General features: G+C 40.9%; 1 protein-coding gene across 5 annotated transcripts in view; it reads right to left on the bottom strand.

Moving 5' to 3' along the window:
- The window catches only part of CFAP61 (cilia and flagella associated protein 61), a 285821-nt gene that overhangs the window by 231049 nt on the left and 27933 nt on the right, over positions 1-26839 (bottom strand). For 4 of the 5 annotated variants that reach the window (XM_032351542.1, XM_032351539.1, XM_032351538.1 and 1 more), the window contains 2 exons: positions 17497-17629; positions 1726-1885 (listed from right to left, as the gene is read on the bottom strand). In XM_032351542.1, coding sequence (XP_032207433.1) covers positions 1726-1885; positions 17497-17629 — 293 coding nt within the window. Of the gene's footprint in view, positions 1-1725; positions 1886-2188; positions 2286-17496; positions 17630-26839 lie in introns of those variants that run through there. The other variant, XM_032351543.1, reaches the window with a different exon arrangement.

Genomic DNA, 26839 nt, shown 5'->3' with positions numbered 1-26839 from the left:
TATGCATGAAAAAATTGAGCCATAAAACCTATATAATGCTGCCTTCAAGAAGAAGCTATGCACTCGAAAGTGACAAAGATAACTTATGGTTCGGGATTGTGTCATGCTGAAAGGCTCTTTTTTTTTTTTTTTTTTTAGATTTTTTAAAAATTTATTTATTTGTTAGAGAGAGGGAGAGAGAGCACGAGCACAGGCAAGCAGAGTGGTAGGCAGAGGGAAAAGCAGGCTCCCTGCCGAGCAAGGAGCCCTGCGTGGGACTTGATCCCAGAACACTGGGATCATGACCTGAGCTGAAGGCAGCTGCTTAACCAACTAAGCCACTCAGGCATCCCTGAAAGGTTCTTTAGAACACTCCAGTATCTCTTCACTGAGAAGCATGGCAAGCCAGCTTTCATTCTTAAAAAATAATGACTTCAAACCTTTCTTTTAGAAAGACTGTGGTCATCAGTACAAAAAGGAAAACACCTCTCCATCTGTGGCTCTGTAAGTTCTCTGTAAAAAGTGTGAACATTCAGATGTGTACATCTATGCACGTGGTTTTGCACTGAGGGGGTAAGATCAACCAGATAGACACCTGCCATTGCTTATACTGACAAGTGCTTTGCCAGTGCCTAGTGTGTTCCTCTTCCTATTTTTGAACAATCTTGACATCATCCTTCAGACATGAGAAAGCAGAGCAATTCAAAATGCCTTGACTTTAACCTTAGAAAGCTCAAACAGGTGAAAGGCCAATTGCAAACAAGTAACTATCACTGACAATGATGGTCAACATTTAATGAGCACTAAGTCTGCTCAAGACACAGAGTAAAGGGATGCCTGGGTGGCTCAGTTGGTTAAGCGCTGCCTTTAGCTCCGGGCATGATCCCGTGGTCCTGGGATTGAGCCCTGCATCCACTGGGCTCCCTGCTCAGTAGCAAGCCTGCTTCTCCTTCTTCCTCTGCCCTTCCCCCTTGCTCATGTTCTCTCTCTCTCAAAATAAAGTTAAAAAAAAAAAAAAAAGACACAGAGTAAAGCCCTTGACATGAGTAATCTCAGTGAAACTTCACAACTCCCTTATGTAGGAGGTATTATTATTATTCCTATTTTACAAAGAGAGAAATCTAGGTTTAGAGAAGTGAATTAACATATGCCAGGTTTAAGATGGAAACACTTTACCTGGAAAGATATCCATTGTGTAGGAAGATCTCATCAAAACACCAAAGTCTGAGATTACCTAATTTTTTTTATTATTTCATATGGCTAGAAATAATTTAAAGCAAGTTTAAAATGACTATACTTGCAGTAGACTTGTACTATATAATTTGTCAAAGACACAAACACAAAAGCATTAATTGGTGGAATTGAAACTTAAAACCATACAAAACTTCTCAAGTTATTGACCTGAAAAAAACACATTCTATTTTGATGTGTGGGTGTGTGTGTGTGTGTGTGTAAAAATGCCAAAATACTATCGATTATTCACAATGACTGTTCTGAGGCAGGAATTCCGAATTTAGGGAACCTTAAGCTGTAGAGCCATCATCTCAGTCTACACCTGTGTGCTTTTGGCCCTCTGTGCTCACAGATGAGAGCACCTGATAGGATTAACCATGGAAACTATACCTTCAAGGGAATTGGAGAAGGAGACATAAAATAAGCCATCTAGTTCCCCCACTCTTCAAAACGCACAATGGTGTAGAAGGCATGGATATAACTGCTGATGTGTTCCTGTGATAGCCACTGTACCTTGATTTCCTTTAACGCTCTGCTCTTCCGGTGGCTGCAGAACATCATCGGGGTGTGGGGTACAGAGTCCGTGGAAGGGCCCCAGGTCAAAGCATTCATGCAGGAGTTGCATGTTCACTCTTGAGCACACACTCATGAACCCAACAGCTACACCTTCCACCTGAAACACCCAAAACATCTCATTACTCTATCAGACTCCAAATGAATTCTCATCACAACACCTCCAGGAGCCTACAGCATGTAGGCGGTTGGTAGCTTGGCAGGCACCTTGAGATATTTAAGGGAGAAGCTCTAGTGTCCAGCACTATGCATAGCACATATAACACACATATAACATGCTCCAAAAAATGTCCAGTGAATGACCTCTGTGAACAATCCTAGAAGTGGATACGTAACTTGAAGAAGTTGCTAGAGTTCTGGAGGGAAAGAACATGTGCTCTCTTTGCCCAGACCTGCCCCATACCTTTTGATTATCCCATGGTGAGCCCATCCTTCTTGTCCACTTTCTTCCCCTCTAGCATGCACAGTCTTGGTAAGACCAGCCATGGTTCCATCCAACTGACCCTGGATTCAGAGATGTTCATGGTCACCTACTCTTTCAGAATGGAACTTTGATTTTCTTGAATTCATTCATTTATTTGATTGGATGGTCTTATGGGGAAAAGATGTGAGCAAAGAGGTTTGGTGGGGATGTCTGAGCGAAGTAAACTCGCAACACTGGTTCACCATGTGGGTATGATTTACAAATACATCACCTCTTAGGATCCGAAGAGATACCTGGCTCTGAACCTCTTACAACAGTCCCATGATTTTAGGCCTCTGATGAAGGATACACAGGAAGGAAGACACGTGGGACAGTGATACAATAAGAAATACATGTTTGGTCTTCATCCTTGGTTTCTGGCACAAAGCCCCTAAAACACTTGTAATTTCCCAAAAGGAACATCTTTTGTTTTTCCTAATAAGCTCCTTTTGGTAATACCTATGTTTATGCTAATGAGGTGACTCCTGGAGAATGGGAGCTGATTGTCAGGGAAACCAAACTTGTGATTAATTAGAGGGTTGGATCTTTCAGCACCTCCCCCTGACCTCTAGAGAGGGGGGAGGGGTTTGAGATTGACTTCAATCACCAATGGCCAATGATACAATGATGATCCATCATTAATGGAACCACCATAAAAACCCCTCAACAAGAGAAATCAGGAGTTTCTGGGTTGGCGAACACATGGAGATGCTGGGAGGAAACATGCCCAGAGAGGACATGGAAGTTCAGGGCCCTTTCCCCGGTACCTTGCTATAAGCATCCCTTCCACGTAGCTGTTCCTGAGTTGTATTCTTTATAATAAACCAGCAACAGTAAGTCAAGTGCTTGCCTGAGTTTTGTGAACCATTCTAACAAAGTATTGATCCCAAAGGAGGGGGCTGTGGGAACCTCTGATTCATAGCCATTCAATTAGGAGTACAGGTGACCACCTGAGACTTATGACTGGCACCTGAAATGGGGGCAGTCTTGGGTGGCCTGAACCCTTACCCTGAGAGGTCCACACTACCTCCAGGGAGCGACAGCACTGAACTGCAGGACACCCAGTTGGTTTCTAGGGAGCTGAAAATTTGGTCGGTGTAAGCAAAACCCTACACATTTGGTGTCAGAAATGTCAGAAGTTGAGAAAACAAATTATCTTGTAACGAGTAATTAGCAGATCTACAACTGTTATTGGTAGGAACAAAGCAACGAAATTTAACTCTATCATAGTCCACACTGACAAATATCTGTGACTGAAATTCTTTATGATGTCCCTTCAATAATTCTGTATGTCATTCTTCCCTGCAAGGAAAGCATTTAAAATTTTAAAAGGGAGCAACAAAGAATGCCTAGTTCTTTAGGTAACTAATCTCCCTATAGTAATTATTGTGCAATATAATTACTTTTATATATATCACATAACATACATATGTATATGCATATCATCCATATATATATCAAGTTGCTATGTTGTAAACCTTAAATTTATGCAATGTTATACAATTATATTTCACTAAAATTAGAAGAGAGCAAACTAAATTGTGCATAAATAACTCCTCCTGTGAATTATAACAGGGATTTTAAGCAGATTCTGGTTGATTGATTTGACTGACAGCTCCTTTTAGAAACCAGCATTACTAGGTTCTACTCTTCAAGTATTCAGGCTGCATTTCTTGAGACGACCATTCTGTACAGAAAGCAGAAGAACTCATCATAGGCATTCCCTAACCCCAAGAATGCAGCATCATCCCATAAATGACAGTCAGAGGAAACAGTTAATATTTTAACCTACTGAAGCACAAAATTAAGCTGCAACAATACTCAGTTTTTTTACATGACACATAGAAAAATTAGGCATTAAAGTATTTGTTCTCAAATGTGTCTTGTAGTTGAAAGTCATTTGTTTTCAAACATAGGTTTGAAAAATAGCTGTGAGACTCCCTTTGTTTTCTCCCTAATACTGGAATACAAGAGGAATTCTTAAAAATTGATTTTTCCATGCATACCCTTTTCTTTACAGCCCCGGCTCCCACCCCACAATGATACTGGCTGTACAAGGCAGGATTTACACAGCTGTTTTATAAAGCCATTGACACTTTAATAAAAGTCCAAAATAAACATTTTAATTTTTTTCCCAAATAACAAGTGATTGTTTGTCTTGTTTGCACTCATGAACAAAGGCTGCGTAGCCACAGTTGTCTGGCTTCTCTGTAATTTTAGGCCCAAGACTCAGCAGACGCTGATTAACCAATCCATCTACCATATGTGCAGAAAGAGACGGCCAGCCTCACTCTCGGCAGGGAAAATTGGCAACCATCTTGGTTCACATGGAGATGTCCTTCTAATCTACAGCCACGCTGGCGCAACGAAACTTTGATGGCCCGAAATACCTTTTGCTGGCTTCACGGCAAGCTGCATGTGCATGGTAAGAATGTATTATTTATAAGACCGCTGTTAGTAATGAGCTATTACACTAATGGCTCATTGTGTTTGGAATTTGATTTCAAATGGCATGGATCACACATTCTGATGAAAATGAGAAAAAACATGTTTTGCCATTAGGAACAAAGATGCAACGTTCTCCAATCCTACAACCTGTTATATTCCCATCATTCATCCTGGGTTGTGACAATTCACAAAAGTTCACAATTATGAACTGCAACAGAGCAAGGACATATTGTGGAAATGTCTGCTTTTTCCTTTGAGTTTCTTTCAAATAACTATTCAGAGTTGAGAACCACCATTCTGAAATATGAATTTGTGGGAGTATTCAAATTCATCTTTGTGTATGTGTGTGCTTTCTGGAAAAACAGAGTCAGCAAACCTTCTGTACTTGAATAATCAAAAGGCATCGATTGTTGACTGTTGTCTGACAGAGCTAACTATCCACCACAAAGGTGTCTTCTGTTCTCTTATACTAAGAGAGCAAAACTAAAAGTTTTGCTTTTTGTTTTTCTTCTTCCTATGAGGATATATATTAGGATACATTAAGCTCTGGTTGCTAGAAATCCCTACATGCGTGACCTTGTCGTCACACACAGGTCCATCGAGAGACATGTGTGCCCTGTATCATTTGCGCTTCCTTCTAAAAAGCTCTATAGTCACTCACCCCTTTTGGCTGACCATACTCCACAATGAGGGGGCCTTTATTGTGACCACTGCCAGCTTTGATCCCCTCTGCCTCATGCCATTGGCAGGGCTGAGTTGGCAGGCTCTGCCCACCCGCAGGTCAGTGTGTCTATTCGGACCACTGCTGCCCATGCTGTGGATGATGCCAGAGCAGACGCTCTGCCCATCTGTCTCTAGGAGCCACCCTTGGCCTCCAACCACCCTTCCCCAAAATCTCAGTTTGGAGTAAACACCAGATGTCAAGGTAAGCCAGGATAAAGTTATGAGAAGTAATTTCGGCAGCACAGTGATAACTCAAAACTCCTCCCAAGTAGCTATCAAGCCAAAGAAAGTCTGCACAGTTAAAAACCTTTAACTAGTCAAGAGTTTCCTACTTGGCACAGGCAAAGGTCCCAGGCATTCTATGTGGATGGCCTGTAACTACCAGGGGCCAGTGTGGGAAGAGACAGATTTGACGCACTCTGTTCTGTGATCTCTGGTCAGCGTCAGTCACCTGTAAGCACGGTGTGTTGCCCATAAATGCTTCATCAGCAACTGCGGGGAAAGCCCTGATTTAGTAATTTGCCAATCTCTGTGGTGTAAATATTCCCATTGTGGCCAATTTTAAGCTACCAATGTGATGTTACTGAACAGGGAGTTGAGAAGGGATGCTCAGTAGCCACTATTATATAGTAGATGATAGACATAAATAATCTCAAGGGCAAAGATAATAATAAAATAATTAGGAAATGATGAATGTTGAGTATTAACTTTGTTTTTTAGTATGGCTGTGCTGCAAGTTTATATAATTTAATTTTTAACCCAAGGCTGTGTTTAACTACCAGCTTGCAAGGTTCCTGAGGATTGAACATTCTGTGAGGCAGAATTAGCTAGTTCCTACACACCACTGCTTACAGGGCTAGCCTAGGCAAGTCCAGTGGTTGGGAGAAGGGTTCAGGAGACAGGTGGGAAGGGAGTGACAGTACTGATCTTGTACTCAAAAAGGCTTAAGACACCAGATTAAAAAAAAGCAAAAAACCAAAACAACAACAACAACAAAAAACAACACCAGATATAGTTCAGTAGAAACTGGAGATGTGCTCCCACGTCCTGGACTGGCTTCCTTCCTGTTAAGGGGGTCCCCCTTCTGCCCCTCCATTTAAAGATCAAGGTCCAGAGTCTATGGTTGCTTCTGCACAGAATGGGAAGCGTCTGATATATGAGGTAACATGGCCTCTCAGAAATTGGGCCAGACTCCATTCACCTCTTTAGAAACACCAAAGGATCCTTGCAGAGTTGGGATCACAATTTTCAGCCTGCAACTTTCCTCTGATGTTACATACACTGAAAATGTGTAACATGTGACTAGAAAGGAAAATACGTGGAGGTAATCACTGCAGCTGCTTTTCATAACACTAACAAAAGTGATTTGGGTTGAAACGGGCACCTTTCATGTGACATGACGTGATGTCACTTCAGAGTGACATCAGCGTCATGATGGCATAAAGATATCCATCGTTGTTGTCCCCGAGCTCAACAGTAAACATCTGGCATCCAGCCATGAACAAAAGAGCCTCTGCAGGAGCTGTGGCATGCAGCACCATACACCAAGGGACCTGGAAGAGTTTTGACCACTGCGCATGAGGAAATAGGCAGACACACCTCAATCTTGACTATGAACTGGCTCTAGCCTGTCTTGGCCATGGTCCAGAAGCCCTTGGAGAATATAGACTTAGATAGTCATTTGCAGAGGAAAGAGTCTTTATAAAAAGTATAGTTTCCAGAGAAGTTCCAGGACTCCACCAGAGCAAAAATTATGAGTTTGGATTCACTGAAATGAATAAGAGGAATAGTCTGGCTTTACCCGTCTCACACATCCCCAGTGAGGCACAGCTTAGGGGCAAAAAAACATCTTCCTTGGCCCATGATTTATCCAATGGGAAAAAGGGAGAGTGGGTGAGTGTGAGTGAGCACCTAGCTACCACAGCTGTGTGGGATTCTTCCAAAGAGGCCCATTTCTCTTTTACTTCAACGAGAGTACTTAATTGGGAGCTCTATGACAAGGGGTGCAGAAAGAGGCTAGGGAGAGCAGCAAATAGTACTCTTGGAGGGCAATAAAGGGACCCGGTTCCTAACTGCATTGTGGATTGCATCAGAAGCCTGTCCACAAATGGTCCCAGCAACCTGTGTGCCTTACCCACACATCATCCCACCCTGTGGCCAGCTCCTATGCACAGTCCCAACAGCACCACAAGCAGGCTTTAGCAGATGGTTAGTGAGGACCGCAGAAAATCAGTCTGTTACCAGAGAGAGAATACAAACTTGAGCAGCTACCTCTGGGGAAATAAAAGAGGCTGTCAGCACTTGGCCTGGTGTTTTGTAAGAGTCAGAGAATGCATATGAGCTTAAGAAGTCTGCCACAAGAGGAAGCAAGAAAAGTGGAGCCAATTTATCCACTCTTCAGGATCTCTAGCAGGGCTGACAGAGATATATCTCCTCTGAATAAAGTAAAGACTGGAGGAGGTAGCTGCTACTTCAAATGTGAAGACAGTAATGAAAAACTCCTAGAAACATGAGAAAATCAAGAAAATGATATCACCAAAAGAACGCCATAATTTCCTGGTAACCAAACCCAAAGACATTGAGACTTTTAAGTTACCAGATAAAGAATTCAAGATGGCAGGGGCATCTTCTCAGTCAGTTAAGTGACTGACTCTTGACCTTGGTTCAGGTCATGATCTCAGGGTTGTGAGATCAAGCCCCATGTTGGGCTCCATGCTAGGCATGGGGCCTGCTTGGGATTCTCTCTCTCTCTCTCTGCCCCTCCCCCACCACTCATGTTCTCTCTCTCTCAGGAAAAAAGAAAGAAAAGAAAAGAAAGAAAAGAAAAGGAAAAGAAAAGAAAAGAAAAAAGAAAGGAAAACAAAGACCCAACTATTTGCTGCCTAAAAGAGACTCACTTTAGCTTTAAGGAAACACATAGGCTCAAAGTGAAGAGAAGGAAAAAGATATTCCATGCAAGTGGAAGCCAAAAAAGACTTTAAGCCAAAAATAGAAACAAGAGACAAAGAAGGTCATTATATTAATGATAAATGGGTCAATTTGTCAAGAAGATATAACAATCATAAATATATATAAACTCAATCTCAGACCACCTAAATATAACAAGCAAATACTAAAAGATATGAAGGGAGAAATAGATAATACAATAATAGTAAGGGACTTCAACCCACTTTCAACAATGGATAGAACATCCAAAGCAGAAAATCTACAAGGAAATCTTGGGCTTGAACAGTATTTTAGACCAATGGACCTAACAGACACACATAGAACATGCCATCCAATGGCAGCAGACTATACATTCTTCTCCAGCATACACAGAACAATCTCCAGGATAGATAATATATTAGGCCACAAAACAAGTCTTAGCAAATTTAAGAAGACTGAAATCATACCAAGTATCTTTTATATGTTCTAAAACAAAAAATCAGTAACAGTAGGGAACTTGGACAATTCACAAATATGTGGAAAGTATAAAAAAAAAAGTTCCAAAGAAGAAATAAAAAAGGAAATAAAAAAAATATCTTCAAACAAACATTAATGGAAAGACAAAATACCAAAACCTATGGGATGTTGAAAATGCAGTTCTACAACTAAATATATGGGACAGGGAAAAAAAAAAAAAAAGGAGAGAAGGAAACAAACCATATGATACTCTTAATGATAGAGAAGAAACTGAGGGTTGATGGAGGGATGTGGGTGGGGGATGGGTTAGATGGATGATGGGTATTAAGAAGGGCATTTGTTGTGATGAGCACTGGGTGTTGTATGTAAGTGAGGAATCACTGAATTCTATTCCTGAAACCAATATTGTATTTTTGTTAACTAAAATTAAAATTAAAAAGAAAAAGAAAAAGCAGTTCTAGGAAGTAAATGTATAGCAATAAATGCCTACATCAAGAAAAAAAGATCTAAAATAAATCTACAACTAAATTTACATTTCAAGGAACTTGGAAAACGAGATGAAATTAAGCCCAAAGTTAGCAGAAGGTAGGAAATACAAAGATCAGAGCAGAAATAAATGAAATAGAAAAACAGTACAAAATTTCAATGAAACTAAGAGTTGGTTTTTATAAAGATAAACAAAATTGACAAACCTTTACCGAGACTAAGAAAAAAAGAGAGAAGATTCAAAATCAGAAATGAAAGAGAAGACACTGCAACTGGTAATACAGAAATATAAAGGATCATGAGACTTATGTATGGCAACAAATTGAACAACCTAAAATAAATGGATCAATTCCTAGAAAAATACAACCTACCTAGACAGAAACATGAAGAAATAGAGAATATGAACAGATGAATAACAAGTAAAGAGATTGAATCAGCAATCAAAAACCTCCTGCCAAAGAAAAGCCCCAGACCAGATGGTTTCACTGGTAAATTCTACCAAATATTTAAAGAAGAATTGACACCAATACTTCTCAAACTTTCCTAAAAATTGAATATTTTATGAGGCCAGCATTAGTCTGATACGAAAGCCAGATAAGGGTATTACAAGAAAACTATAGACCAATATCCCTGACAAATACAGACACAAAATTCTCAATAAAATATTAGCAAAGTGAATTCAACAGCACATTAAAAGGATCATACACCATGATCAAGCAGGATTTATCCCTGTGATGCAAGGATGGTTTAATATACACAAATCAATAGAAATGATACATTAATAGAAAAATAAAAATCATATCATCTCAAAAGATGCAGAGAAAGCATTTTACAATGTCACATCCCTTCATGAGAAGAATGCTCAATAAATATAGTAGAAAAATATTTTACTTGAATAAGGGCATTTATGACAAGCCCAAAGCACCTCATACTCAACAGTGAATGGTTGAAAGATTTCCTTCTAAGATCAGCAAAAGGACAAGGGTGCCTACTCTCACCTCTCCTATTCAACATAGGACTGTAAGTCTTAGCCAGAGAAATCAGTCAAGAAAAAGAAAAAAAATCTTCAGAAAGGAAGCAGTAAAGTAGTAATAAGTAAAGTAGTAGAACTGTCTTTGTTTGGAAAATGATATATGATCTTATATATAGAAAATCTTAAGAACTCCACCAAAAAACTGTTAGAACTGATAAGTGAATTCAGTAAAGTGGCACAATATGAAACCAATGCACAGAAATCAATTGCATTTCTATACATTAACAATGAAATACCTGAAAAAGAAATAAAGAAAACAATCCCATTCACGATAGTATCAAAAACAATTAGATTAGAAGAATTAACATTGTTAAAATGTTCATATTACCTAAAGCCATCTCTAGAGTCACTACAATCCCTATCAAAATGCCGATGGCATTTTTCACAGAAATAGAACAAACTACCCTAAAATTTGTATAGAACCCTAGAAGACACCAAAAGAACAAAACTAGAGGGACACCTGGGTGGCTCAGTCAGTTAAGTGACCAACCCTTGATTTCGCCTCAAGTCTTGAGCTCCAGGTCATGAGATCCAGCCCCATGTTGTCTCCACATGTGGCACTGAGTCTGCTTCAGATTCTCTCTCCCACTCCCGGCTCCTTCCACCTGCATGTGCTCTCTGTCTCTCTCAAATAAATAAATAAGTAGATCTTCAAAAATTAAAATAAATAAATCTTTAAAAAAAAAAGAAAGCTGGTTTCAAATCATATTACAAGGCTATAATAATCAAAACAGTACAGTACTAAGATAAAAGCAGACACAGAAACCAGTGGAACAGAATCAGGAGCCCAGAAATAAACACCCATATATAAGCAACTAATATTTAACAAGGAAGCCAAGAATACTCAATGGGGAAATTACCCTCTCTTCAATAAACAGTATTGGGAAAACTGATAGCCACATGCAGAAGACTGAAATGGGACTCCATCTCACACCGCTCACAAAAATTAACTCAAAATGGATTAAAGACTTAAACATAAGACCTGAAACTGTATGACTCCTGGAAGATGTAGGGAAGAAGCTCCTTGACATTGTTCTTGGCAACAATTTTTTTGATCTGACATCAAAACTACACTAACCAACAAAAGCAAAAATTAGTAAGATGACACCAAGCTAAAAAGTTTCTGCACAGCAAAAGGAAAAAATCAACACAATGAAAAGGCAATCTGCACAGTGAGAGAAAGTATTTGTAAACCAGATGCTGAAATATTAGGTAGGGGGTTGATAACCGAAATGCATAAACTTCCCTACAACTCAATAGGGAAAAAAAGATCCAATTTAAAAATGGACAGAGAATCTGAATAGATCTTTTTTTTCCCAAAGAATACATACAACAGGTACAACAGGTACATTAAAAGACGCTCAACTTCACTAATTATGAGGAGATGAAAATCAATGCCACAATGAGATATTTCCTTATATCTACTAGAATGGTTACCATTACAAAGACAAGAGATAACAAGCATTGGCAAGATGGTGGAGAAAAAGTAACACTCATCAGGCCCACAGCTGACTCAGTTGGTAGGGCATACAATTCTTAATCTCAGGGGTCGTGAGTTCAAGCCCCATGTGCGTGTAGAGATTACTTAAACACAAAATCTTAAAAAAAAAAAGTAACCCTCATGCACTGTTCATAGGGATGTAATTTGCTACAGCCAGTATGGAAAACAGTATGGAGGTTTCCCAAAATATTAAAAATATAACTGTCATATAACCTAGCAATACTACTTTTAGTTGTATATCCAAAATGAACAAAAACAGGATCTCAGACATTTGCATTCCCGTTTTCATGGTAGCATTATTCACATATGGACAGATATGGAAACAACCTAAGTGTCTTTCAACAGATGAATGAATTAAAAGATATGCATACAATGGAATATTATTCAGCCATGAGAAAAGAAGGAAATCCTGCCATTTGCAACAACATGGGTGGTTGCATGATGGCATTATGCTAAGCTTAAGTCACAGAAGGGCAAATACTATATGATATCACTTATATGTGGAATCTAAAAAAGAACACATAGAAACAGTAAAATTATAGTTACCAGGGATTGGGAGGTGAGTAAAAGGGGTAGGGGGTTTGTCAAAGGGCACATACTACCAGTTGTAAGATGAATAAGTTCTGGGGATCTAATGTACAGCATGGTGATTTTAGTTAACAATATTGAATTAGATATTTGAAAGTTGCTAAAAGAACGAATCTTAAACATTCTCACCACAAAAAGGTACTGGTAATTATGTGATGCAGTGAAGGTGTTAGCTAATGCTATAGTGTGATCATTTTACATTATATAAATGTATCATATCAACATGGTGTACGCCTTAAACTTACATAATCATGTATGTCAATTACATCTCAATAAAGCTGGGACAAATAAATAAAATCCTTCTCTAAAAAAACAAAGGCCTGACTAAACTGGACTGTCCCTTTTGGTCATTAAAAAGCCTGAATGGGGTCTGCATGAGTCATTACTTCTCAGTAGTTTTGTCTCATCATGTAAAGACATAGTCTTCAAAATGTTGCTGCTGGGCCCAAATATTCCTTGACTTTTCCTTTTTTCGTTAGCCTGAAGGTAGAGGTCAAATGAAAACATACAGAAGTCCTTAAAGGAGAATGCAAAAACCTAAAAATGAAAAATAAAACCCTTTCAATGGTGAAGAAACAAATATTATGGATAGGATCTCAGAATCTAATATTTAGGGCCGGTTCTCACCTTAAGAAACTAATGACTTTATCTCTCTAAGGTCATCCTGTCCTTCACACTTTTGTTTTCCAGCATGTAGATAAGTGTTTCACACTGGGACCATATGAGGAGTGTTTTAGAAATGCTGATTACATCTCACCATGAACAACTGATCTACTTGATCTAAGTACATCCCAGCATCAGGACTTTTAATTGAGATATAATTCACCTACCATAAAAATAAACCTTTAAAGAGTATACAATTCAGTAGCTTTAATATACTCATAAAGATAGATACCTTCAACCACTAATTCCCAAAAGTTTTTGTCCCCTGCCCCCCCCATAAAAACCCCATACCTTTTATTAATTATTCCCCATCCACCTCTTTCTCCAGCCACTGATCTATTTTCTGTTTCTAAGAACTTGTTCTTCCTAGGCTTTCATATAAATAGAATCATATAATATGTGGTCCTTGAAGTCTGGAAGCTTTCACCTGGCATAATGTTTTCAAGGTTCAAACATGTTGTAGCATGCATAGTCTTTCGTTCCCTTTTATCTCCTAATAATATTCCATTGTGTGGCTATGCCACCTTTTTGTTTATTCATTCAACAGATGGACATTTGGGTCGTTGCCACTTTTTGGCTATTACGAATAATGCTGCTATGAATGTTTGTGTACATGTCTTTGGTGGACTTGTATTTTTAATTTAGGAGTGGAACTGCTGGGTTAAATGGTAATTTTATGTTCCTCTTTTTGAGAAAATGCCAGATTGTTTTCTAAAGTGGCTGTGCCATATTAAAATCCCACCTTCAGTCTATGAAGGTTCCTTCCACTTTCTCCACATCCTCACCAACACTTGTTATCGTCCCTCTCTTTTATTACAACCATCCTAGCAAGTGTGAAGTGGTATCTCATTGTGGTATTGGTTTGTATTTTCCTGATGACTAATGGTGTTGAGCACCATTTCATGAGCTTATTGGCTATTTGTATACCTTTTTTGGAGAAATGTCTATTCAAATCCTTTGTCCACATTTCATTTAGATCCTTTTTCTCTTTATTACTATATGAGTTCATTATACATTCTGGATACAAGTTTGTTGGCATGGGGATAGTCTAAAAGTCTCCCAGGTGGTTCTCCTACAAACTGAGCTTGGGAACCGCTGATGTAGAACCAAGCCTCAAACAGATCATGTTATCAGAATAAAAGAACTTTTGATTCCAAGTTTCCCAAGAAAAGCAATATTCTTTGAATAGCTCTTACAGTTTTCTCAAATAGAGAAATCAGTGTATGAAGAATCCCTGAATGATCATCCTAGAAGTAAAACTGCTGAATTCCACCTTTAAGTACTTTTCAATAAACTGGCACAAAGCAAAGGTCAAATACCCACTTGAGAAACAAAAACAAAACAAACTAATTTGTGGTCATCTTTGCCTAAACCTTGGGATTCTATGAAGTATTCAGGTATAGGGCTGGGTACCCAAGGGTTCTATCCATGTTTATTGATTATTATGATATGCAAAAGGCAACACAAAAATTCATTCAAAATAAGATTTTGCTGTCAAAACAATCTTCAGTCCAAGCTTACATAAACCTCTTTTAAAGGCCTTTACAGAAGCTGCCTCTATATTTCTCATGTGATGCAAAGAGAACATCTTCACTCACAGTTCAATTGCTTTCTTTTCTTGATTACTAAAATCATCAACAAAAGGCTGCCCTTGTGAGAGCCCTGTATATAAGTCAACAGTGAGTCATTTGGAGGAGAGCTTCAATCCTTTAAAACTGAGTGCACAAATGTGGTTCCTGAACCAGCAGCATCAATATCACCCAAGAACTAGTGAAAAATGCACATTCTCAGGCCTATCCCAGACTTACAAGATCACACGGAGGGTGGGTCCCAGGAATCTGTGTTCTAATCACCCCAAGAAATCATTTCAACATGTGCTCAAGTTTGAGTACTTATTTCTTTAAAATCTTTTCCTCGCATTTCTTATATACACACAAAGCAGATGCCATGGGTCATGGCCCTATCCTTCCTAAAGATGAACAGTCACCACACATTTCCCTGATTACCCTAAGGCACCAAGTCTCAATTTTTTTTTCCAGTCAGACAATTTCTCCATACCACTGAGCAGATGCTGTGAATATCCCTAGTGCAGCATTTTCAACCCTTAAGAATGCCCAAAGCTTCAGACGGAGTAGGGAATGAGGTAGAACGCCTTCCCGGTATTTTTCAGGAAGGCCTATTTCAGCACACTCCAACCGACACAAAGGGTTAAAGATACCTCTGCACACTGATATTCAGCTATCAGAACTGGGATCGAATCCTCATTATCAAATCTTGTGGGGACAGATGCAGGGAAGGAAGCCACAGCTAGTTAAAATTCTGTGAGGGAGGAGTGTCCCTGTGAATGCTCTGGGGGCAGGGCAAGGATGAGTGACCATCTCAAGAGTTGCAGAGTTGCCTACAGTGGCTGCCCCCGGGGCCAGGTCAGCCTGCTTGCTGCTTTGAGCTGAGACACACTAAAGCTAGCTATCTTGCCAGCTCTCACCTGGGTCTCTTCTCCCCTCCTCCCTTGGGTGTAGGTGGACCCCAGGGTCTACAGCTGTCAAACCAGAGAGGGCGGGTTCCATCTTTCTTTACTGCCATCCCTACCTCCCATCTCAGTAAAGCCTTCCCGGATGGATGCTGTGGAATTAGGACCCTTGTGAAGCATGTTCTGAAACAGTGGTCACAACTACCATGCTAGCAAAGGCCACACTGATATAAAATGGGAAAGGTGGCTGCCCCTTCAGGGGCAGGAGGGTCGCGAACCCCCAAGGCACACAGGGAATGGTGATGGGCTCGAGGGTACCTACCTGCACTGTCTACAGCGGTAGCTGCTCCAAAGGGCCAACTCACTGGGGTCCAACAGCAGGCCTTCCAATTTTTCCAGAGAAGCTAGATGTTCCAGTTGTTACATACACCCTCCTAATTTTGAAATACTGGCCACTCATACAACGAAATTTAATCATCTACACCCTAAATCAAATCATGAGAAAACGAGGGACAACTCCAAATTGAGACACACTGCACAAAATGACAGACCTGCGCTCTTCAAAACTGTCATTGTCCTGAAAAACAAAGAGACTGGAGAGTTGTTCCGATTACAGGGGACTGAAGACACAGGGCACCTGAGTGCAGCAGATGATGAGGAATCACTTCTGCTGAAAAGGACTGTGAATACAATCGGAGTAAGGTCTGCAGTTAGAATAATGGGGTGCTCCACCTGAACGCGATACCACAGTTACGTCAGAGGACATTCTTGTTTTTAGGAAATACACACTGAAGTATTTAGTGGTGAAGGGGGCGTAGCATCCACAGCTCATTCTATTTTTTTTAAATGATTTTATTTATTTATTTTACAGAGAGAGAGATCACAAGTAGGCAGAGAGAGGGCGAGAGAGAGAGGAGGAAGCAGGCTCCCTGCAGAGCAGAGAGCCTGATGCGGGACTCGATCCCAGGACTCTGGGATCATGACCCGAGCCGAAGGCAGAGGCCCAACCCATTGAGCCACCCAGGAGCCCCACAACTCATTCTTGAATGTTTCAGAAAAATATATAATAGTTCTAAAATATATATATATATATAATATTTATATTACAGTGTACATACATTTATGTTACCAGGTAACATAAGTAATATAAATATATATGTTTATATATAAAAACAGACAAATATAGAGAGAGAAAAAGCAAGCAAAGAGAATGAAAGATAAAGCAAGTGTGTTCAAATGTTACCATTTTGAGAATTGGTGCCTAGAAGTTTTCTTTCTTTTTTTTGTCTTTCTTTTTTTTTTTTTATTAACATATAATGTATTATTTGCTTCAGGGGTACAGGTCTGTGATTCATCAGTCTTACACAATTCACAGTGCTCACCATAACACATACCCTCTCTAATGTCCATCACCCAGCCAACCTATTTCTCTTACCTCCTCTACTCTATGAACCCTCAGTTTGTTTCCTGAGATTAAAAGTCTCATGGTTTGTCTCTAGAAGATTTCTGTAAGTGTGAAATTTTGGTAAAACAAAAAAAGAATTATTTTCCAAGTCAGACAAAATCCATGTGCCAGCAGGATGCTGGTCTGTGGTCTCTGGGATCCTGGGGGGGGTCTCAGAAATTCCCCCAGGTGCCCTCAAGAATTTCTTCCTTTCACCCCAACTTCCATCCCTACCTTCAGGGGCGGGGCACAGAGTCCACAGCAGCCTAGTCTCTGGAAGCATCTCACAAAAACCTATAAACCTAAAGCCAGGTCACATGGGGAAGGATGTCGCCGCTATGAAGGGGCCCCAGCAAGCCACCTGGAAGGGCTTCAGGAAACAGGGAGGGGGATGGCAGCTCTGGAGGAGCTGAGCAAAAACCAGGAGATATGTTGCTTGTTTCTTTCATTTCCCTCACTAAGTGCATCCCCAGGCAGATTAATCACCAACCTCACACACGATGGCATGATTCTCTTCATCTTGGGCCTCTATCAGTTCAGCCAGGAAGTACTCGCCGTAAGTTTCCTTAAGAAGCATGTCATGGCGCAGAAAGATCGGCATGAGGTCATCATGATCTTCTACCCTGTTTAATGCGAAGGCTTCATTAGGTTGGGTGTTCCTTCCTTCAGTGGAGCACCTACTACGTGCCGGAGCCCATTCTAAATGCCAGGGACACAGCAACACACTCACGACATGAAGTTGCCCTCAAATAGGAGAAACAGAATGACATTATGACATCCTTCAAACATTTCAAATAGGGGTAAGAGCTCTGGGTTGGAGTGACAGGATCGAGTGGTCAGGGAAGACCTCTCTGAGGAAGAACATCTGAGCTGAGACCTGAATGAAGAGAAGGGCAGAGAGCTATGTCAAGAGACGTGGGGGTAGAAAATTCCAGGCAAAGGGAACACATTCACTTATTTGGATATGGAATATAAGGCAGTATTTGTCATGAGACAGGACAAAGAGCTGGGGACAGCATGTCTCAATTGTGTTTCAAGGAACACTACTTCCATGACCTTGTCCTCAGCATCCCTTTCCTCCCCCAAAAAGAATTCCACTGTCTAAAGACAATTTCTTATTATGGGTTCCTCTGGAGTGACACAGTTATGTATTAAAGACTGAGAAGTACCAGCATAAAGAATATTTAACCTTATTTATGCATTTACCCAGCTCTGGCCCATGGTACCCTTTATTCCTATCAAGGTAGATGGGGAACAGAAACCATCGTGCTCATCAGCTCTTCTGACTCAGAGAAGGTTCCAGCAGCTCCCCTGCCATTTGGCAGGGTCCTGGGGCTGGTTCCTTTATATTCTAGTTGCCCTTTTAAACTGAGGCTTTTTTTCTGTGGGCAGATAGATGAGTCTGCTCATGGTTCCTGGTACTATCTCTGCCCACCTAAGTTCACAGCATCCAGGGTGGGGGCTCCCTTCATTCCTGTATCTCTGTCTCTCATGCCATTCTCTTTATGGTCCCTCTGTTGTTCGCTGTGCTGTTCAGAAGCTGTTCAGTCAGTCCTCAGTTCTTCTTCAGGAGGGAACTGCTCTGATATAGCCATTGATTTGGGATGTCCATGGAGTGGGGTAAGTTCAGGGTCTTACTCCATGGCCATCTTGAACAGAAGTCTATCCTTTATTCCTTGAGACATCTCTCCATTTTCCATAAAGGGGGAATGCTGGTTTAAAAATAATGAAGTTCTGCTCACCATCTTGGAGACATTCACGTCAAATTTCCATTGTCAGGATTCTGTACCAGTATACAGAACAACCAGTGTGGGAGGAGAGAGGGAACCAAAAACCAGGCTTATGGTAGCGTGGTAATGCTGGCCTTGGAACTCCAATAATAGTCATTTCTTCTTTTTAGTATACTCTTAGTTATATTTATATTTAGTACACTCTTGGTTATATCTATTTTACCTGTCTAGGATGTTCTTATACTTAATTCCTGGTACTTCTCTTATTAAAATGTTCTACCTTGGGGGTGCCTGAGTGGCTCAGTGGGTTAAAGCCTCTGCCTTCGGCTCAGGTCATGATCCCAGAGTCCTGGGATCGAGCCCCACATCTGGCTCTTTGCTCCACAGGGAGCCTGCTTCCTCCTCCTCCTCTCTCTCTCTCTCTCTGCCTGCCTCTCTGCCTACTTGTGATCTCTGTCAAATAAATAAAATCTTTAAAAAAAAAGTTCTACCTTTTGTTTGTTTGTTTCCCTGTAATATATTTGATCTGGCTACTAACTTCTATCTCTTCTTACTTTACTTCCTTACCATGCCATCTTTATCATCCTATTTGATCTTCTTTTTCTTTTTAAGATTTTATTTACTTGAGAGAGACAGAGAAAGTATAAGTAAGGAAAAAGACAGAAAGATGGGGGAGGGGCAGAGGGAGAGGGAGAAGCAGGCTTCCTTCTGAGCAGGGAGCCCAATATGGGGCTTGATCCCAGGATCTGGAGATCATGACCTGAGCTGAAGGCAGATGCTTAACCATCTGAGCCCGGATGGCTCACCAGCTGTGTCTTTAGGATGGACGGGACTATATCTGACACCGTAGCCATTTCACAAGCTATTTCAGCTCCACACTAATTTCTTTTTTCTTTTTTTTTTTTAAAGATTTTATTTATTTATTTGACAGACAGAGATCACAAGTAGGTAGAGAGGCAGGCAGAGAGAGAGAGAGGAGGAAGCAGGCTCCCTGCTGAGCAGAGAGCCCAATGCGGGACTCGATTCCAGGACCCTGAGATCATGACCTGAGCCAAAGGCAGAGGCTTAAACCACTGAGCCACCCAGGTGCCCCCCCCCACTAATTTCTTAAAGTAGTCTTTGCCTACCTGCCCATCTATATTTGTGGAAACACAATCTCTGTGAGAGCTTCCAGCAGCCACCTGTGGCTGGGTATACCAAAGATCCACAATAAATGCACTGAAGGCTCACAGTTCTCTTTTGAAAAGATTGGAGAATAAATGATACTGTGTAGTGGCCAAAGTCTGGACTGAGAGCCAGAATGCCTATGTCCGGATTTCATAACTGTGACCTTGGGCAAATCACTTAACGTCTCTGTGCCAGAGTTTTCTCATCTGTCATAAAGACAATAAATTAAATCGTGAGATAATAATGCATGATGTGCTACTCTTATTAATATTACTACTACTTAGGAAGGAAGGGTCAAAAGAGCAACCAAAGAACATTTATAATCAATGCATGAAATGGGAGAAGTCATCACCATAAATGCTTGACTCATTGTGCTGGTTGCCCACTGGCCACTGTGGATATAAACTCTTCCATTCTGTCCAATATCACTAGTCTGTTTAAAACTCTACTTTCCTGAGGGAGGAGCAAAATGGCGGAGGAGAAGGAGACCTAAATATCATCAGGTCCCTGGAGTTCAGCTAGATAATCATCAAACCATTCTGAACCTCTACAAACTGAACAGAAGATTGAAGAGAAGAGCAGCAATTCTAGTAACAGAAAAGCAACTGCATTCTGGAAGGTAGGATATGTGGAGAAGTGAATCCGAGGTGACACAAGGAAAGAGAGATTATAGGGGTAGGGGCCGGCTCCCAGAAAGCAATACAGCAGCGAGCACAAAGTCAGAACTTTCAGAAGTCTGCTCCATTGAGGGACACTGCTCCAAAGGCTAAGTGGGAGGTGGAGCCCTCACAGGGACACCGTGGTCTCAGGACCTGTGGGTTCACAGAAAGCCCAGGGGTATCTGAGGGCGGCAGAGCTGCCAGATATCAAAGTGTGGAAGCCAGCTGCAGAGATGGAGCCAAGGAGGGGCTCTCAGCTCAGGGTTACCTTTATAGTCATATTCTTACAGTCATTACAGTTATCTTTACAGTCATATTCCATCCCTACTATGATCCAAGGCACAATCCAGCCATTGCTCTTTGAGTGGGGAGCCCACAAATGGCAGATCTGGGGAGACTCTCCTTCCTCCTCCAGAAGGAGCAGTTTGGGAGCACATGGCAGGAATCTGCTGGGATTCTCCTTCTCCTCCGCCATTTTGCTCCTCCCTCAGGAAAGTAGAGTTTTAAACAGACTAGTGATATTGGACAGAATGGAAGAGTTTATATCTCGTTTGGCAACTCCAAACGAGACCGTGCACCAGAGATAGAAACATTCGGTCACAGGCCGAGTGAGCTTAGAGTGTGGCCGGAGATCAGGGAGAAGGGAGTGATTGATTGCATCTCTATGAGGGTGCACTGAGGAGTGGGGCCCCGAGCCCTCAGCTACTATGGGCTGGAGACTAGGAGGCTGCCATTTTCACTCTCATCCCTCAAAGCTCTAAGGAAAACATTCAGGGAATAAAAGTTCCAAGAGCGAACCCCAGGAGATCGCTTACATTGGCCCCTAGTAACAGTGGTGCAATTTCGCCTCTGCAAAGACATTTGAGAATCACTGCAACAGGCCCCTCCCCCAGAAGATCAGCAAGATCACCCAGCCAAGATCAAGTTCACCAATCAATAAGAACTGCAGAACTCCAGAGCTAGGGGAAAGCAACACATAGAATTCATGGCTTTTTTGTGTGTGTGTGATTCTTTAGTCTTTCAAAGTTAAATTTTTAAAATTTTATTTTGTCTTATTCTATTTTTAAATTTTTTTTCTATTTTAATGTTTTTAAACTATTTTATCTTATCAATACCTTTTAAAAAATCTTTTTATATTTTCATTGTTATAGTTACATTCTATTCCTTCATTATATTTAACCTTATCTTTTTATACATATAGGTTTTTCTTTCTTTAAAATTTTGGGATACAGTTTTTTCTCACAGATCAAAATACACCCTAAATCTAGCGCATGGCTTTGTTCTAGTCTCCAGCCTGATCACATTCTTTCCTCTTTTTTTTCCCCTTTTTTCAACCAACTTATCAATTCTTTTATAATCTTTTTAAATTTTCATCTTTACAGTCATATTCCATCCCTTCATTATGTTTACCCTTATTTTTGTATATATATAAATTTTTCTTTCTTTAAAATTTTGGGAGGTAGTTTCTTCTAACAGACCAAAATACACCCAAAATCAAGTGTGTGGCTCTGTTCTATTCACCAGTCTACAAATGTGTGTGTGTGTGTGTGGTGTTTTTTCTCCTTTTTTCTCCCCTTGGTTTCAGGTCTCTCCTGATTTGGTTAGTGTATATTTTGGGGAGGGGGGTCATTGCTACCCTTTTAGTATTTTGTTTTCTCATTAATCTATTCTTATCTGGATAAAATGACAAAGAGGAAAAACTCACCTCAAAAAAACAAAAAACAAGAGGCAGTACCAATGGCTAGGGACCTAATCAATACGGACATTGGTAAAGTGTCAGAACTAGAGTTCAGAATGATGATTATCAAGGGGCTAGCTGGGCTCCAGAAAAGCATGGAAGATACAAGAGATTTCCTTTCTAGAGAAATAAAATCCCTTTCTGGAGAAATAAAATAACTAAAATCAAACCAAGTTGAAATTTAAAAAAAGCTATTAATGAGGTGCAATAAAAAATGGAGGCTCTTACTGCTAAGATATATGAGGCAGAAGAGAGAATTAGTGATATAGAAGACCAAATGGTGGAGAATAAAGAAGCTGAGAAAAAGAGAGATGAACAACTACTGGACTACGAGGGGAGAATTGAGAGATAAGTAATACCATAAGATGAAACACTATTAAATTAATTGGGATGCCAGAAGAAGAAGAAGAAAGAGAGAGGGGGGCAGAAGGTATATTGGAGCAAATTATAGCAGAGAACTTCCCTAATTTGGCAAAGGGAACAAGCATCAAAATCCAGAAGGCACAGAGAACTCCTCTCAAAATCAATAAAAACAGGTCCATACCCCATCATCTAATAGTAAAATTTACAAGTCTCAGTGACAAAGAGAAAATCCTGAAAGCAGCTTGGGACAAGAGGTCTGTAACATACAATGGTAGAAATATTAGATTGGCAGCAGATTTATCCACGGAGACCTGGCAGGCCAGAAAAGACTGGCATAATATATTCAGAGCACTAAATGAGAAAAATATGCAGTCAAGAATACTATATCCAGCAATTGCATTACTGTGTATTTACTCTAAAGATACAAACGTAGTGATCTGAAGGGGCACGTGCACCCGAATGTTTATAGCAGCAATGTCCACAATAGCCAAACTATGGAAAGAACCTAGATATCTATCAGCAGATGAATGGATAAAGAAGATGTGGTATATATATACAATAGAATACTGTGCAGCCATCAGAAAAGGAAGTCTTGCCATTTGCAATGATGAGGACAGAACTAGAGGGTATTATGCTAAGCAAAATAATTCAATCAAAGAAAGACAATTATCATAGGATCTCTCTGATATGAGGAATTTGAGAGGCATGGCATGGGGTCGTGGGGGTAGAGATGGGAAAAATGAAACAAGATGGGACCGGGGAGGTAGACAAAGCACAAGAGACTCTTAATCTCAGGAAACAAACTGAGGGTTGCTGGGGGGTCGAGAGGAGGGATAAGGTGGCTGGGCTATGGACATTGGGGAGGGTATGTGCTATGGAGAGTTCTGTGAATTGTGTAAGACTGATGAACAGATCTGTACCCCTGAAGCAAATAATATATCATATGTTAATAAAAAAACAAAACAAAACAAAAACTCTACTTTATTGATTATGTAGAATGGTAATATTTCTTTAAACATTTGGAAAAATTCTTTTTTTTTTTTTAAGATTTTATTTATTTGACAGAGAGAGAGAGCAGGCACAAGCAGGGAGAGCAGGAGAGGGAGAAGCAGGCTCCCCACCAAGCAGGGAGCCTGATGCGGGGCTCAGTCCCAGGATCCTGGAATCATGACCTGAGCTAAAGGCAAACACTTAACCAACTAAGCCACCCAGGTGTCCCTCTAAACGTTTGGTAAAATTCTGCAGTGAAAGCATCAAGGCCTGGAGACTTTTTTTTCCAGAGGTTCTTAAACCATAAATTTAATTTCTTTAATAATATTAAGATAATATATTACTTCTTGATTGGAAAAAAAACCCAAACAACCTTTGCTTTCCTTACCTCATTCCCTCATTAAAAAACTTTGGATACCCCCTGCTGTTTCTGAGATGAGCCTAGAACGCTTAGTCTCATTTTTAAAGCCTCTTTCATTATGAACCAACAATAACACAAGTTATTCTAGTCCCTAGAAGGGAACCTCAACATTTTCCCTCCTTCTGCCTCTGTCCCTAATCCAGCACTGTGAGTCCCTCAGTTATTCAAAATCCCAGCATCCTTCAAGGCTTAGTGCCCCACCCCACCCCCCACCAACACACACACACACACCCTCCTGTGGTTCATCTTCCCAGACTCCTTTCCCAGGAACCTAATGACAGGGTCAAAACTGGATATCTATTGTTCATTTTGTGTTAATGTCAAAGAAGGGCATGTTCCCAAACAAAAAATATGCTCTTTGGGGACAGAGATGGAGAGTCCTGTTCTTCTCCATAACAAAGGTTAACCAAGACACTCTGAATCCACTTCTTGACTAGACTTCAACCTTGGTCTATAAAGACTTGAGCAAACACCCACACAGCTTTTCTGAGCTCAATGCCACAATGACCCCAGCCCCACTTGAAGTGCTTTCCTGAGAAAGCAAGGCTGCCAAAACAACTTCCTACTTGTTCTAGCCCACACCTGAGGGTGGGCCCCTTGTCTCCCAGTCTCTGTGGGAGGGCAGGAGCCTAACTTCAATGAGCTCCAGCTAGCAAACTCAGATGGCTTTTACGAGGAATGAGCACACTTCCTATGTCTTATAATTTTTCATTCCCTGACTACTGAGACTCTCCTAGCCCCCTCCCAATATCCTCATTTTCTCTTTAAAAGGCCATCACCTGTGTACAAACCAAAGTTGAGTTCAGTTGACACTGCACATGTTTCCCTTTGTAATAGTTATTACTGATTAAAATCTGTCTTTACCACTTTAACCAGTCTGGCTTTGTTGACCTTTGACATCCGCATCCCCTCACGGAAGCAACTGTAGCAGCCAACATGGGCAGGGCCCTCCCCATCACCAGGATATATGGGGACCTGACAGGCACTGACGGTGCTGTGGGGTACCATTGTGAAGTCCAGTTTTCTAGGTGAGCGACATGCGGTCTGAGGGGAGACCACAGCCCTATACTGATAGGAAACCTGCCCAGCACTTCAGCGCTAAGCCTTTGTTTCTCCTCTACTAAACAGGAAGGGACAAGGACAGCAGGGAGGGTCCAAGGTACAAGGTACAAGGGACTCCCTGCAGGCAGTAAGCCCTCGGCAGCACGTGCTCTGGGGAGACTTCACATTCCCCTGCCACAAACCACACCACCCAGAAATCCCACCAACTGGCTCTCCCAACCCACCCCGCCCCAGCACTCAGGACCTCTGCTCAAAGAACCTAGAACACCCACTGCATTTCAGAACCCACTTCCCCACTTACACTGCCAAAAGGGTGCTGAGGGCTTTTCCCCTTAACAGAGGAGGGCTTTTCTCTATAAAGAGCACTGAATGATACTTGTTTGGGGGAAAAAAAAAAAAAAGATTCTAAAAGAGAATAGCCAATAAATCCATTTTCAAACACTTTGCCAAAAACAAAACTCCACATTGATATTAATAGAGATAATTGTTGTAAATAATGGGAAAATAATTCAATATTCTAATCCTTTTAAGTGAATTTAAACACCTATCATATAGAAAACTCTAAAATCAACTGTGTACCATGGGCTTTGGTACATACGATGGATATAAATATAATACTTAATGGATATAAAAGTCCGAAATAAAGGCTCAAAGAGACCCAAGGCCATCCGTACACTTAATCATGAGCCCTCTGCAGCCTTGTAACAGTTACCCATATTCATGCCTCAGTACTCATTCTTCTGGGAAAAATAGGAAGAAAATACCCAAACTGTGGCATTCTACAGTCTCTCTCCCTTCAGCTCTTCCCTAAAATGGATAAAGTGGAACTTGTTCTGCCAAATACATTCCTTGGGGCAATTGATAATTTATGATCTTGCATCAGCCCCAGTGTTAATGATAAAGTATGACATCAGCCTTGCAGAGTCTCAAATGGCATACGACAAAGTCCAGCCCCACAGAAACAAAACACCCCAGCTACAAAAAACAATTCATCCAGGAAAATGCTTCAATTCGAGCGCTTTGAGGTGATGAGCACTGCCTGCCTCTGGGACAGGAGAGTGGCGACTCAGTGTGAATTCGTTTGGCACAGCACAGCCACGTGTCCGGCACCTTTGTGACCCACAGTATTTCAGGGCTAATGCCTATGTCAGGCTATAATTCATCAACATAACATACAATGGGAATGATACCATTTTCTGGGTGAAAAGCAACATTATTCTATATCTTCCACTCCGGAAGTGGTTTGGAAGAGTCAACAATGTGCTTATTAATGTAATCAGTTATAGAATATTTCATTTTACCTTGTTTGGAGGAAACAAAAGGTCCATCCCACAAAGACTGATTGATTGCTGAGGTACCTAAATGTCTATCAGACTCTGATAAATGTGCCAGATGCAAATGGAAGTAGAATCCAAAGCATGAGGAAATCAACGGCCTCTCCAGGACACATCCTTGGGGTGCGGGTGTGCTCTAAACCCAGCGGACGGGAAGGTGGAGGATGACAGGAACGGAAAGGCTCTCCCTTGCTTCCTGGGAGGACACGCTCTCATCATTTCCACTACGTCAGTTAGCTGGGCTTTCAAGGAACACCAGGATGCCTGGAACCTGCAGAACTTTCCCAGCTGACTGGCATGGTCTCTTGGTGACAGGGAGACCCTCAGATTGTTTCAAAGTGTCAGCATACTGACCACTCTTCTGTATAA

Source organism: Mustela erminea, chromosome 7 (genome assembly GCF_009829155.1).
Source record: "Mustela erminea isolate mMusErm1 chromosome 7, mMusErm1.Pri, whole genome shotgun sequence".
Lineage (NCBI taxonomy): Eukaryota > Metazoa > Chordata > Mammalia > Carnivora > Mustelidae > Mustela > Mustela erminea.
Note: the sequence above shows the minus strand (reverse complement) of the source record. Positions and strands in the feature narration are given on the sequence as shown.